Source organism: Astyanax mexicanus, chromosome 24 (genome assembly GCF_023375975.1).
Source record: "Astyanax mexicanus isolate ESR-SI-001 chromosome 24, AstMex3_surface, whole genome shotgun sequence".
NCBI lineage: Eukaryota > Metazoa > Chordata > Actinopteri > Characiformes > Acestrorhamphidae > Astyanax > Astyanax mexicanus.
This window is the reverse complement of record NC_064431.1, coordinates 581,779-598,028: the sequence shown is the minus strand read 5'-3', so window position 1 is coordinate 598,028 and position 16,250 is coordinate 581,779. Positions and strand designations below refer to the sequence as shown.

General features: G+C 36.6%; 1 protein-coding gene across 1 annotated transcript; it reads right to left on the bottom strand.

Annotated features, from left to right (window-relative positions):
- Positions 1-6,089: 6,089 nt before the first annotated feature.
- gpd1b (glycerol-3-phosphate dehydrogenase 1b) lies at positions 6,090-14,849 on the bottom strand. Its single transcript, XM_007251509.4, has 8 exons — positions 14,735-14,849; positions 10,332-10,509; positions 9,827-9,967; positions 9,402-9,540; positions 8,122-8,234; positions 7,796-8,032; positions 7,203-7,309; positions 6,090-6,780 (listed from the first exon to the last, which is right to left on the bottom strand). Exons 1-8 carry the CDS (start codon positions 14,773-14,775, stop codon positions 6,684-6,686), a joined length of 1,053 nt encoding a protein of 350 aa, XP_007251571.2. The 5' UTR covers positions 14,776-14,849; the 3' UTR covers positions 6,090-6,683.
- Positions 14,850-16,250: the final 1,401 nt, after the last annotated feature.

Here is a 16,250-nt window from a genome sequence, read left to right as displayed (position 1 = left end):
ATATTACAACAGCACATTTATAATAGAAGTGAAACACTGCAAATCATTTGCTGTAATTCAAACAAAACATATATTTCAAATAAATGGCATAATATTAGAACATTTTTTATTTATTTATGTTATTATAGTCATATAAGCCACAAAACGCTATATTAGTCACATATGATAACTTATAATTTAACGATATAGTAACATATAACCGATTTAAAAAGAATGTAGCTTATGTGATATGAAAAAATATGTCATGTTTATTCATATTATGCTCCTATTCCAATCATTTTAGAACAATTCAAATTGGGCATGATAATTTGACTCAAACATATTTTTTTCTGGTCTTTGCAGGGCAGTTAATATATATTTAAAAATATATATTTGTAAAAATAATTTAAAATGCTTACTAATTATATATAGCAAAAAACAATGTTTCTAACATATTTCTTAACAGTGTATAATAATTCTAACTAATCTGACATTTTTCAACTTTTTAATTCTCCTCATCTTTTCTTGACTATTAGACACTGAAATATTTAAGTATAAAAGCTGACAGTTCATGGGAAAGGAAGTGGTAAGGCTACTACTGGTAAGGTACGAGGTAAGAATTTATTGTTAAAACTATAAAATAAATTCACATATAATACTCATCATAAATATAAATATATATATAAATACATATACACATATACATGTACATACATAGTGAATTATCCTTGGTGTATGATATATCCGATTTCTGTATGAGTACACTGGCTAAAAACCTACTGTTTTAAAATGTGCATTAATTTGTGCATTGTTTATTTTTTTAATATTATACAATATTTTTAATATCAGAAAATAATAGCGTTATTTTATTTTTTAAAACGTTTTAAACATTTGAGAAATAGCATATGCCATTTTCTTGCAATATTATTAATTGACTCCATTCATTCATTCATTCAGAAAACAATGCTAAATAAACATTAATTCTATAAAACCCAGTCTATAACATGTGCAGGCTGCTGAAGACTTCCTTTTTTAACTCTAAAAACAGATTAGTTTTAACTGAATTTACTGTGGGATTTTCCTGCTAAATCTCCGCCCTGACCTGAGAGCCGGATTACAGCGAGGAGCGATCTGATTGGTTTCCTCCGCAGCGAAGGCTGTAAACACACGTGACTGACGACAGTGCGACCACGCCCCAAATGCCGGCCTCGTGATTTGATTCGCTGAAGCGGAGTGATTGACAGGAGCTGTCATTACAGTCTCGTCCCGCCAAAACGGAGAATATGTCAAATAAAATGTTAATAAAGAATTAATTCATTATAAAATAAAAAATAAATACATTTTAAGATAATAAAAAGCATAGTTATTTTTCTAATCATTGTTTTTTTTTTACTATTTTCTGAATACATAATGCAGATGTAAATTATTATAAATTTACACTGACAAAAAAAATAGCAGATTACCATAAAATAATTACAAAATAATTCACATGTATTTTAAATGAAATGTTTCTTAAAATATAACAAGTGCAGTATAAACCTATCAGCATTTTAGAATAAATATTTATTATTTAAAAAGAAAATAATTACCACTACTATGTCTGACTGACTGGGGAATTTGATAATTTGTGCTAATACTTTTATTAAAGCATATTATGTATTATGTAAGTAAATTAAATGTATTTATTTTACCTCTTATTAATTTTCAATCAATTATATATAATTCATATAGCTTATACTGTGCTTTTGTAATATAGAAAAGCACATTTAAAAAAATGAATAAATAATATTATTATACTGGTGCAGGGTCACTTCTACAATCTGCCTGTTGGTGGCGTGAGCTTTAATTTTCCCACAAGAAATTCTGGTCTATTTCTGTAATCCTCAGAGCCTGCAGGTCGAAGGACGTGGGTTTCACATGTGAAAATATGTAAACCATTCAGAGGTGTGTAGAGCAAATATATACGTTTTGTTATATATAAATATATCTCTCAATACAAGTGTAGTAGATTAGAAATGTGTCAGCTCAGGGAACTCCAGCATCTGTTCAGGAACTGAAGGTTTGAATATATTTGTGTTGTTTTAATCCTAAATACATTTATATTAAGAGTAATAATGAAGGTAAATCATTATATAATACTTTACATTAATATGATACCCTTAATACACCGGGAGGCATAGTAACCAAATTATCACCTTTATTCACTTCACCTGGCAGTGGTTTTAATGTTTCAGTACAGCTGGATACAGACTCTGTGTGAAACACTACAAATACTGTTTTTGGTCATTTTATTGTGATAAAACCAGTTCTTACAACATATGATGTGATAAAAATGCACCATTTTTGCAGAGCTCATTTTGTTCTGCAAAGAGACGTTGATTTAACATTAATTCGTCATCTTTTTGCTATCTGAGAAATCTTATTATTATAGTTGCCACTACTTTTCTTGCCTGAAATATTTTAGAAAACCTTTATAATATGCAATACAACTATTTGTTTGTTTTTAGTGACAATTTAGAGTTTTTACCTAAAAAGGGATACAAATACAAAGACATAAAAACAAAGTAGATGTGGAAAAATACAAAGTAAAAGCAAAAAAAGAAACAAATAAAGTAAAACAAATAAAAGTCAATATAAGAATAAGAAAATAATGCGTGACTTGTCAGACTCAAGGTTGAGATGCTTTGGTTATGTGCAAAGCGTCAAAACCCACATGTAAATTCTCAGAGAGCAACTTGTCTGGTCTTAAATGATTATTTAAGAATTAAAGATCTTAAAGTTGTCATCATATTAAATGCTAATGAAATGTAATAAAGTAAATGTATCAAAATTAATCTATAACTTAAAAAGTGTACAATTTTATTGTTCCTTGACCAGTGGGTAATAAAGAGAGAAGTCTACAGTTGTAAATCAGGAGAATCTCTCGCTATCTTTAAGAGACTCCTGAAGACAGAGCTCTTCAAAGAGCACTTACTCTCTTAACACCTCTAACTAACTACCTTCTACTACCAGATCAGGAGAATCTCTCACTATCTTTAATAAACTCCTGAAGACAGAGCTCTTCAAAGAGCACTTACTCTCCTAACACCTCTAACTAACTACCTTCTACTACCAGATCAGGAGAATCTCTCACTATCTTTAATAAACTCCTGAAGACAGAGCTCTTCAAAGAGCACTTACTCTCCTAACACCTCTAACTAACTACCTTCTACTACCAGATCAGGAGAATCTCTCACTATCTTTAATAAACTCCTGAAGACAGAGCTCTTCAAAGAGCTCTTACTCTCCTAACACCTCTAACTAACTACCTTCTACTACCAGATCAGGAGAATCTCTCACTATCTTTAATAAACTCCTGAAGACAGAGCTCTTCAAAGAGCACTTACTCTCTTAACACCTCTAACACACTAACTACTTCTAACCTCATTTCCTTCTTCCCCTCCTTCACTCCTCTATCCTATTATTCCCATTTGACCTCCTTTTATCCCTATCCAAAGATGTTTTTCCTTTAAACTTATTTTACATTGTACTTGACTATTGTAAGTCGCTTTGGACAAAAGCGTCTGCCAAATGTAATGTAATGTAATGTAATGTAATGTAAATGGATTTAATCTATTATTTGATCTGGACTATTATTTGATAAGTGGGCATTTGTTAGTGTATATATTATTAATATGTTTGGACTACAAAATACAAAATATTTTTTCTTATTATTATTATTGTTCATGTTCACATTGATCACTTTGAGATTGACTAGTTATCTAACAGTAATGATACACATGGTTCACATTTGTTTGTCAATGGCGACATCATGCGGCGAGTGTGTGAACTGCAGCTGCAGCTCAGTTAAAATGTTGATGGACTATAACTTACTATTACTTACAATTACTTCTTTAGGCATTAATAATAATTATTAATAATTACATAAATGAACATTGTTGTTTTATTCTATAAACTACAGACATCATTTCTCCCAAATTCCAAATAAAAATATTCTCATTTAGAGCATTTATTTACAGAAAATGTTCATATTCATAAAGTAGTTTTAAGAGTTCAGAAATAATCAATATTTGGTGGAATAACCCTGGTTGGTTTTTAATAACAGTTTTGTTCATGCATCTTGGCATCATGTTCTCCTCCACCAGTCTTACACACTGCTTTTGGATAACTTCATGCTGATTTACTCCTGGTGTAAAAATTCATTCAAGCTGTTGGTAAAACTAAAGAGACTCATCATTTTTAAGTGCTCTCTTTTTTTTATTCCTAGAGCTGTATACACGATAAGAACAATATATTAATCTAAGGATCATAATTATTGTGATTGACTGTAGAGTAGTGAACTAACGATCTTGATGATCTTTCAAGCAAAGTTCTCGAGAAAAAGCTTCTACTTTTCTGCAGCAAAATAAACTCTATGAGAGCAGGTGTCTACACAGTTTAGGACAGTGTGAGTAGTGTGAGAGTAGTGCTGCAGCTGTGTAGTAGTTCTGTAAATGTTTGATCTTTGAGGTGAAAGAGGATATGGGTTAATTTCCTGTACCATCCCTCTGTCCTCTGCCCCCTGCCCCGTCCACACGCTTCTAATTATAGCTCCACCTTTGCCCGATGGGCAGCAGTATTAATAGCAGTGCTGTGGGCTGTGCCACTCTGCTGTAAACTGCTCTCAGGATTACAGACTCGGCTCGGGTATAAGTGTCTGTGGAGCTGAGGGGGCGTGGCCGTCGCTCCGATCACTCAGCGTGAACGATATTAAACCCTGAAATATTGTTCCATATCAACCCCAATTATCACATCAGGGTTCTTCTTTTATACTGTTTTAATTAAAAGAAAAATTTACACTGTTCTCATTTCCCATCATATATCTACTAGAGACAGATTATATCTGTACAGTATCATTAATTTTAATTTAATCCTGGATATACGGAGTTTTTATATTTGGAGTGCATTATTATTATTATTATTATTATTATTAGTATCATGACTGATCATTCTGGATCATTGACTTCTGCTACTGTAAATCTGATAAAATTATTGTATTATTTAATATCTCAGTTAGGGAAATGTTTTAGATTCAGTGTTTTGTCATAGCGCCATTAAGCATAGCCATTAAGTATCTTTACGAGTGGACCAGCAGTCTAAAGCTCTGCTACTACGATCGGAAGATCGCTGGCTCGAATCCCGGTCATGCAGCTTGCCATCAGCTGCCAGAGTCCTGAGAGAGCACACACAGTGGGTCTTGCTCTCTCTGGGTGGGTACAGTACAGTAGATGGTGCTCTCTCTTTCCCCTCATCACTCCTAGGGTGATGTGGATCAGCACAAGGCTGCGTCTGTGAGCTGATGTATCAGAACCACCAGAGTCGCTGCACTTTCCTTCAAGCGTTAGTGCTGTGATGCTACTCGGCAATGCTACATCATTAGCAGCAGCTCAAAAAGAGGCGGAGTCTGACTTCATATGTATCGGAGGAGGCGTGTGCTGGTCTTCTTCGCCCTCCTGGTGTTGGAGCATCACAAGTGACAGGGGGAGTCCTAATGAGCGCGTTGGGTAATTGGACTTGTAAATTGGGGAAACTGTGTTTTTACAGCAAATTACAGAATCAGAAGCAGGGTTGTGTTAGCATGAGATGCTAATGCTGTGATCTTTGCTGTGGTTAGGGCTGAGAGGAGAGGCGTTAGCTCTCTAGAAAAGGTCGAGGGTTCAGTATTTTGGAAATGGTAAAGGTGAAGAGTTTAGGGTAGCACCCCAGGGCTTCCAGAGTCATGTTTCACATTTAGAGTGTGTGTGTGTGTGTGTGTGTGTGTGAGCACAGTCAACAGCCGCAGAGCAGCATACAGTAAAGAGTTAGCTGAAGGATTCATGTTAAAATCGTAAAGCAAATTTGTGATTATTTTAATACACTATGTCATTATTTTGAGATACTAAGCCATTATTTTGGTATCATGTTCTCCTCCTCCAGTCTTACACACTGCTTTTGGATAAATGGGCTTCCATATTATAGTTTTAATATAATCTTCAATATTACATTTACTATGTATAAAATCAGAGCATCCCATGAAAAACATGCGATTAGTCAAATATAGACGAACCTGAAGAAAAGACACCGTATAGATGTTTTATTACAAGTGAAATAATTTATTTCAACATGAATCTTCTGAATAGCGTTCTGCAGCCATGTACCTACAAAATAAAAGTCAGGTGGTTGAACTGCATAATAAAAGTCTTTACAGATCAGTGCATGTTCTTGTGTTTAGACAGAGTTTAGATTATTTAGGCCAAAAGCGTTTTAAGGCACTTTACAGATAATTAGGATAATTAGGACGTTGGCGAGTGTTAGAAAAGTCCAGTCTGCTGATTTCAGAGCAGCAGTATTTAAGACCGTTTGGGACGTTCTGAATCTTCAATACCAAATATAGTATATATATATATATTTCTTAGGTTAAGTTAAAAAGAAACACAGCTATAAGACAGAAGACACAGACGATGTGATGTGATGTCTAGTGTTTCAGCTTTTTTAAAACAAGGCCAGTGTTCTCCGGTTCTCCGGTTCTTCAGCTCAGTCCTCAGTTAAAACCAGTCTCTTTATCTTTAAAAATGTATGAAAAATAGGCACAGCATAAGTCAGCCCTTTCACCCCCATCTAAACCTAAAGCTGGTGTCTCCTCAGCTTGGTCGGTCTGTGTTCCTGTAGCCGGGTTGGTCAGGGAGTTACATGTGTTCTGGGTGGTTCTGCAAGCAGTTGATGAACTCTGTGACCGGATGATTCTGGAAGCAGATCTGATAAACTGCATTAAACAGAGGGAATCTGAAAAAGAGACAATAAAGAGGTTTTAGAGAGGATATAGAATAGAATAAAGAAATATATACAGTGCAGTGCATGGTATGTCTTTATATATATATATATATATATAGCCACTAGAGGTGGGCGATATGGATCTAAAATAATAAATATCACAATATTCATTATAAGCTGTTATACCTCTATATTTGCACTACTGTTTATACTTGTACTATTCTCTTCTGTCTCACGCATGTCCATTTGTGTCCTTGTTGTATTGTAAATATAGTGTCTCCCATTCTTTTATAATATATATTATATATTATATTCTATTTTCTGTACTTGCTGTAATTTTTGGGTCGAGTTTATATTTCATGGTATTTTCTTGCGGTAACAATACTCTTGAAGTCTTCATAAGAATGAAGATGAAGCTTCTCCTGGTCACTCACTTCTCCACCATGTTTTTGTGTTTGAGAATATGGTTCACTTCTGCTGCGGTTGCTGGACCCTGAAGCTTCTGCCCGTTTAACAGCTCCTTCTCCAGCTCCTCGATGGTCTGAGAACGGCACACAGTCAACATCAAACGATAAAAAAGCCACAATGCAGACAATATTAAACTAAAGCAGGGTTCTAGCGCCATTTAAAAAGTCAAATTCAGTGTTTTTTAAGACCTTTTTATGACCGTGTTAATATAATTTAAGAACCAAAAAATATGGTCATAATTTCTTAATTTTATATTTAAATTTTGTTCACTTGTGATGCATTACATTAAAAACAATGCACTGAAAGCAAGAACACTTAAAGCAGTCTCCATTATAAATTATAAATAAGCTCAAATTGAAAAGCGTGTTCAAAGCCACTAGTTTGAAAATTATGTTCAAAACTGTTTGCAAAACAGCAAAACTCTTTACAAGAGAATCAATTTTACAGTAAATTTAAGACCTTAATTACCCTGATTTTAATTTAAGATATTTAAAGGCTTTTTAAAGTCCTGCAGGAACCCTGTAAAGCAGCTACACCATCTATAAGTCTTTACACTGACTTTGCCGGTTTTGGCGAAGGCCTCGCCGATCCTGCGGTTGCGTCCTCCGTAACAGGTGGTGATGAGATCAGCCACCCCGCAGCTCTCCAGGAAGGTGGCGGGGGAAACCGGGCCGGCCGTGCAGAAGATCTTGGCGAAGGCGATCATCTCCATCAGACCCAACCGGATCACTGCAGCCTTAGTGTTATCCCCGAAACCGAGACCGTCGCAGAACCCCGCACCAACTGCCACGATGTTCTGAGAGAAAACAAGAGAAAACGAGAAAACACAGACCTTTTTAATAAATCTGGAGAAGAGATAATATCTAAACAGCAGCTCCAGCTCACCTTCAGAGCTCCACAGATCTCCACAACATCCGCCTCCTCCACCACAGTCACTCTGAAGTTGGTGGTCTGCATGAGCTTCTTCAGCAGGGGTCCGTGTTCCTTACTTTTACAGCCTTTTCATAAACATATAGACATGAATCACGAGAATGAAGACTGAATGGTCAACTTAGCTCTTTAATTTATCCCAACATATCTCCCTAACTCATCCCAACCCAACTTCCTACCTGATTCCAACCCAACTCCCTAACTTATCCAAAACCAACTCCTCAACTCATCCCAAACCAATTTCTCAAATAATGCCAACCCAATTCCCAATGTATCCCAACCCATCTCCTTAAATCATCCCAACCCAACTCTCTTAATCATCCCAACCCAACTCTCTTAATCATCCCAACCCAATTCCCCACCTTATCTCAAACCAACTCCCCAACTCATCCCAACCCATCTCCTTAAATCATCCCAACCCATCTCCTTAAATCATCCCAACCCAACTCTCTTAATCATCCCAACCCAACTCCCCAACTCATCCCAAACCAACTCCCCAACTCATCCCAAACCAACTCCTCAACTCATCCCAAACCAATTTCTCAAATAATGCCAACCCAATTCCCAATGTATCCCAACCCATCTCCTTAAATCATCCCAACCCAACTCTCTTAATCATCCCAACCCAATTCCCCACCTTATCTCAACCCAACTCCCTAACTCATCCCAACCCAACTCACTAATGTATCAGAACACAACACCCCAACTCATCCCAACCCAACTCTCTTAATCACCCCAACCCACTTCCCCACCTTATCCCAACCCAACTTCATAACTCATCCGAACACAACTCTCTAAATCATCGCAACTCAACTCCTCAACTCATCCCAACCTAATTCCTACCCCCACCTGAACCCAACCCCCACCTATTTTCATATCAACTCCTAAACTTATCCCAACCCAATTCCCCACCTTATCTCAACCCAACTCTTCATCTTATACCAACCCAACTCCACAACCAAACTCCAACACCCCAACTCATTGAAACAAAACATCCCAACCCAACTCCCTTACTCATTCCAGCCCAGGCATTAGGGTAAGTATGGTGCCAGTATGAACATGTTTCTCTCTTTTATGCTCCAGAAGGTCCTATTCTATCAGCAATACTTCTGTTACTCATAGACCAGACAGGCTGCATATCAGCATTTGTACATGCTGTGCTGAATGCATTTATTAGAACGACTGTCCACAAACTTTAATCATAAACTGTTATGTATTATTTATGATCCCCTTACCAATAGTGGTTTCACAGAATTTCTCCTGAGCTACCTCGTTGGCGATGTTGGCTCCCATGAGCACAGTCATGGTGATGCCCAGTTTCTCTTTAATGACGTCGGAGATGAGCTTCAGCCCATCCGGACCCTCATCCACACCCTAAAACAGGAAACAGTCATCACTCACACGAGAAATTAAGATTAACCCTAGAATAAAACTACAGTTTAGAATAAACCTAGGCTTATTCTACGTTCTAATCCACCTTTAGATATGCACCAATTTATACTACATCTATTTACTGTATAGACTAGATTTAAAGGGCATATGTTTAAACAGATTTTACATGTTGCATCCCAACCCCGATTGCCTTTAAACTTAAAAATTATTGTACGTAACATAACTTTCAGTCAGATAATGGCATCAATTAAAAATCCATTCTACTTACCTTGATTAGTGACATTCCCACAGCATCTTTCTTGATGTGCCCTTTAATGGTTTCACAGGTTCTGTTTATAAACTGGTGAGGAATAACAAAGATAAGGACGTCTGCACCTTTCACAGACTCCACTACATCTGGAACAGCCACCTGAAAACACAGTACAAAGTACAGAAAAGTCCATTTTTGGCAATCTTGGCATTAGCTCTAACTGGATGGGATTTGTGTTTTTTTCCTCAGACGTCCTCTGAGAAAATTACAGGCTGAATTATCTACTGTTTTTCTCTGAACTCTGCTCCTCCGGTTATGGAGACGTAATTCAATATTTTTCCACACAAGTCCTCAATAAAAGCCCGATTTTTTTTTCATTTTGAGGTAAAATAACAGGGTGGTAAACAGGAATATAAAACAGCATCTGGGCATTTTATACTCCAACCAAGTTTAATAAGTACTTTTTATTCATACATCAAACAACTATTTAAAAAAACTCAGTAAACACAGCAGCGTATCGTACCACGTTAGGGGGCAGTTTGTGTCCGGGCAGGTACTTGACGTTCTCGTGTTCGGTGTTGATGATTTCGGTGAGCTTGCGTCCGTTAACCATCTCCTCAAACACCCACATGTTCACCGTCGTTTCGTACTCGTCGTATTTGGCAGCATTGGCTCCCACGATCTTGGCAATAGCAGAACCCCTGTGCAACAACAAACATTTCACAATAAAGAGAGACATATGTTACATTTCTCACATCATAGCGTATATATTTAACCTCCTAGATCCTGGTGTCAGGTTAGGGTTGTCTAGACCACAACACTACATTTTACTCTACTAAGGCCTGGTGTCCTCATATGAGGACATTATAGTGGTGGCAAAAGAGTTTAACACGTTACTGTTTCGATTTTGTTCAGATATGTAAATGAACAGTAAATACAGTAAATATTTATGTTTTTTATTTTGTTATTCGTCTTTGTGTTGAAGCAGCAGCACTTCAAATCAGCCATATTGATCAAAGGGGAACACTTTGTGTTCAGACACAAAATAACATTTTTGCACATCATTACTAATTAAGACTTTATTGTGTTCTATGGAAATATAAACCTAACGTCCTCATATGTGGACATCATTTTTCTCAGAAATTACATCATGTAAAAATTAAGATAATTCTTTGTTTTTACCTGGGGGTATTCTATGTAGTTGCAGAATGGATGGTTGCAACTGTATTTCAGGTGGTTGCTGTGGTGTTGCTGGGTAGGTGCTAGAGTTTCTTTACCAACCCAGTCTCATTTTGAAAGGTCTTTCAGTTCATTAAAACATGTTGTTTTGTGGTATTTTTGGTGCATGTTATTGTGTAGTTTAGGTAGTTGTTAATTAGACGTTACATAACATTAGATATTATAATTAGAAATTACACAACAGTGAACAATACACACACTGTGCAGCTCTGCCTCCTACACCCCTCATCAAAACAGCAACCCGTAATTACCCCGGGGCAGGGTAGCTAGGGGCAAAGAGAGGGATTGGCCAGTGCAGCAGTTCGGGTGGTGGGGTGGTTGTCATGGAAACACTAAATTCTTGGCAGTGGTGTTTCATTACTGGGAGTTCAATTCCAGCCTGATGGATCACAAACTGCCTGAGAAAAAACTGTGAGATGCAGCTTCTGCAGTTTGAACAAAATCCAGGGGTGGATTTTTACAAGCAGCAACCACTGGGATACCATTGCAACCACCTACTAACACCAAAGGGACCACCTAGGATACGCATGCAACAGTTGTAGGTAGTTAGAAAGTGAATGGTTGCTAGGTGGTTGCTTTGATGTTGCTTTGATATTGCTTCATGGTTGCAACATCAAAGCAGCTCCTTAGCAGCCACTTGGAATACCATAGCAACTTAAGTAACATGTGCACCCTTAAAAATAATGGTGCTAAAAGGATTATTTGGAGGAATTCTCTTGTAAACTAAAGTAAAGCCTCTTCTGGTTGCCATAATTGCCACGATGAAGTTGTGATTGTAAAGAAGCTTTAACCATCTTAAACGACAAAACCCTTAGCAACCACCAAGCAACTCCATAGCAACTGACCTAGAAATACTAAAGCACCCAGCTAGCATTAGCTCAGCATCCACAGCAAAACAACCACCTTCAATGCTAGATTAGTCACCTACTGTAGCAACCTCTTGGCAACACCATAGCAATCACCTAGTACACCACACCAACCTCCTAGTAATAAAAACGGTTCTCTTCCAGTTTTTATGAAGCAGCCTCAATAAATAAATAAAATAAAATCACTGATCAAGTGGCTGCTTTTCCCAATTAACACAGAAGCTTTAACAGTTTAAATAATATAATAATATTATATAACAAGAGACTGTTATGCAACCTTGTACATTATATAATATTATACTGTTATATAATTTTATAATAATTTAATTGTAAAAAAAAAAAGTTTAAAGTCCTTGAATAACCTTTCAGAATGTGGTTTTATCTGTTTTTCTTTTTTTTACTAGTACACTGTGATCTAGAGCTGTAGATCAGGAACAGTTTAACAGATAAGAAGATGCTCTTCACGATGATCTCTCGTCTCGTCTCTGACTGAAATCAGATCTTTATAGAATCCAGTAGAAATCTCCCATGAAGAGAACAGTTACTCTAAAAACAGATAAACTCTTGTTTTTAATACCTGTGAAAAACAGTAAATGAGCAGGCGTCCCAACACTTTTGGACACATAGTTTAGATACACATGTTGAATAAAAATAAAAATTCCTATAATGTTACCCATTTTAATCAATTTTAACTAAAACACATCTAAATCTAAATTATTTCACAGTATGCTTTTATGCCAAAAGTCATAGGACAGTATGTGTATGTATATTCACATATCATGAAGTGTTATCTAGGAAAAGCCCACACTTTATTTATATATACATATACTATATATGCAGCTCTGGTAAAAATTAAGAATCCACTTAAAATGATGAGTTTCTTTAATTTTACCAAATTAAAAACCTCTGGAATATAATCAAGAGGAAGATGGATGATCACAAACCATCAAACCACCAAACTGAACTGCTTGAATTTTTGCACCAGGAGTAAAGCAGCATAAAGTTATCCAAAAGCAGTGTGTAAGACTGGTGGAGGAGAACATGATGCCAAGATGCATGAAAAAACACTGTGATTAAAAACCAGGGTTATTCCACCAAATATTGATTATTTCTGAACTCTTAAAACTTTATGAACATGAACTTGTTTTCTTTGCATTATTTGAGGTCAATGCAGTGCTCTTTAGTGTCCATAAGACATGCCAAAAGTCATGGGACCAGTACTATTCCTGTCCCATGGCTTTTTGCTCTTTAGTTTTTTGTCTAAACTGATACAGAATGGATCTAACAGCGTTTTTAGGCCACAAGTCCAAACTCCTCCTCTCTTTAAACAGAACAGGCCATGTTATTGATCCTCCTGAGAAGCTGGATGCACTTTAACTCTGACGTTAACTAATAGCTGCTGATCCAGAGAGTCAAACATCCCTCGACAAACAGCCGCAGTGGTGAATATGGAGGAACTGCAGTCGGTTTATTCGTTCTTCAGGAATCAGCGTCTGCTGAGGATCACAGCTTCTGTTTAAACACTGTCTGATCTGCGTTTGTAAATTAAATATACCACAATATACAAAATCGACCACATCTCAACAGTGGTGGCTGAGAGTAATCCACTGTAGAATGCATTGTCATGTTCATAAAACCAGTTTAAGGGACTTTATTTATTTGTTTAATCAGCTCCACTGAGTCTATAGGAGTGAGAGCTTTGTGTGTTAGTGTGTGCTGTGCTGGTTGTACAGTGAGTGGATCAGATACAGCAGTGCTGCTGGAGTTCTTAAACAACCTCAGTGTCACATAAAACATTCACATACATTAATATTGGAAAATATTATATAAATATAAATAAAAGACAGAGAATCATTTTTTTTGCTCCGTAAACGTGCACATTTTTAAAGTCAAATGATTTATCTTTTTTTTAAATACACAGTTGCATATTACCCGATATAAATGTTATATCATACAGCCATTAAAAAAAATAATTATACTAATGGATCAACATGTGGTTAAAATTAATATATTCATTCTACTTTAATTTTACCAAATTAAAAACCTCTGGAATATAATCAAGAGGAAGATGGATGATCACAAACCATCAAACCACCAAACTGAACTGCTTGAATTATTTTTGCACCAGGAGTAAAGCAGCATAAAGTTATCCAAAAGCAGTGTGTAAGACTGGTGGAGGAGAACATGATGCCAAGATGCATGAAAAAAACTGTGATTAAAAACCAGGGTTATTCCACCAAATATTGATTATTTCTGAACTCTTAAAACTTTATGAATATGAACTTGTTTTCTTTGTATTATTTGAGGTCTGAAAGTTCTGCATCGTTTTTGTTATTTCAGTCATTTCTCATTTTCTGTAAATAAATGCTCTAAATGAGAATATTTTTATTAGGAATTTGGGAGAAATGTTGTCTGTAGTTTATAGAATAAAACAACAATGTTCATTTTACTCAAACATAAACCTACAAATAGCAAAATCAGAGAAACTGATTCAGAAACTGACGTTTTCTACTGTTCCTGGTTCTGTATATGAGAACATTGCTCAGCATTTCTGATTTTTGAAGGTTATTACTCAGCAAATTTCCACAGGTATGACATCATCACCCCATCTGATCATCTGTCCTGCTGTACCAGAACAAGTTTACCAGCTCTCCCCACCCAGATCACACCACAGACCCCATCACTGTCTGTCTGTCTGCTATCACAGTAAAGCAAAGTTCACAGAGGCAGGATCAGATTCTGCAGCCTAAAATAGAGCCCTGGCTTTTCTGGAGGGCACCAGATAATCCAGCAGAGATGAGAGACGAGCAGAGGCACTTACCAGTTACCAGAACCGATAATGCAGACCTTCTTAGCTGCCATTATTACAGCCTTTATAACAGAGTTCTGCAGGCTGAGCGGGTCCACGAGCCACTGCTGCACTACTGAGAGCAGCCGAGCTCTGAGCTCTGAGCTTTTATACACCAGAGGAGGGAGGGGCATGGCAGATCCCGCCCACTTTTACACACACACACACTTACTGGTTTATGTAATACAGCACTGCAGGGGGGTTAGTGTGCTACAGCTGGAGTGTGTGTGGTCATTTCAATGGAGAGAGATCTATCTAACCGGCTGTAAAAATGCTGTTTTTGAAGCTTAACCCTCTCAATATGTTCTGGGTCAAACTTAAGGAAAATTAGCTAAAATCCTCTTGTTCTGGTTGTTTGTGAAATACAGCAGGTCTCTCTGAGGTGTTTATGATGCTGCACATGATGAAACTCTTCCTCGACCTCTTTTGTCTCATTGTTCTGCAGCAGCTAGTAAAAGTAGAAAAATTCAGAAAAACAAAACGAGTCGATCAGGAAATGCACCTACATCTACATCAACCCGTGAATTAGTAGTCATAGCCCCGCCCACCTCGGTTCGGGACCGCCCACAGACAGAGCAGAGCAGAAGCGGGGCGGCGTCTCGTCAGATAGGAGATAACTAACAGCGCTAGGAACAGCATGCAGTTCATTCCTGTGTTATTTGTGCGCATAACACATCAGTGTTTGTATACTTTACCCAGTAATTCAGAGCTAAGAAACAAATGGTTAGAATTAGTCTATGGAGGAAAAACACCACCAGCCAAGTACAATTGAGATAGGTAGGTGTTTAGATGTTTAGAACAGTTCTGTTTACACTAGTTAAAAGTAAAAATATCCCCATACTTTTACTTTCTGGACCTGGACTCTACCCACCTCTATAGGTATGTAAATATAGGTTTAAATAGGATCTCCGGTGGATTTGGTGTTTTATAGAGACTCTAAGACTAGGTCAGTGGCTGAACTGCACTTATCAGGGCATTATTACACATGTTGTAAAGTAACATATAACATTGTAAAGACTGTTATTAGTGTAAAAAATCTCTTTATTTTAAACATTTCTAACTGTTGTTCATCTCACTGCCAAACTGATATGTTTGCATGTATGAATATTCATGAGCAAGAGCTGAAATCCTATGGTAAAACACCCACATACATGACTACTGGAGAGCAAAAGATTAATAAAGCCCAGATTTTTAAGCGGCAGTGTCCCTTTCCCATAAACAACATGACCCTCTTACGATACAAATATAAATAAGAGAGAGAGAATTAACTAAGAAAAATGCTGGGAAAAATTCCAAACTCTTAAAGTAAAGTAAGCACAACACAGGGTATGAATAATTACACTCTATATAAAACTCACTGACCAAATTCCATTCCTTATCTATTATAGGCAGTAAATACAAATTATAAGTCAGAAGAAACCGTGTATATATATATATATATATATATATATATATATATATATATATATATATATATATATATAGCCCC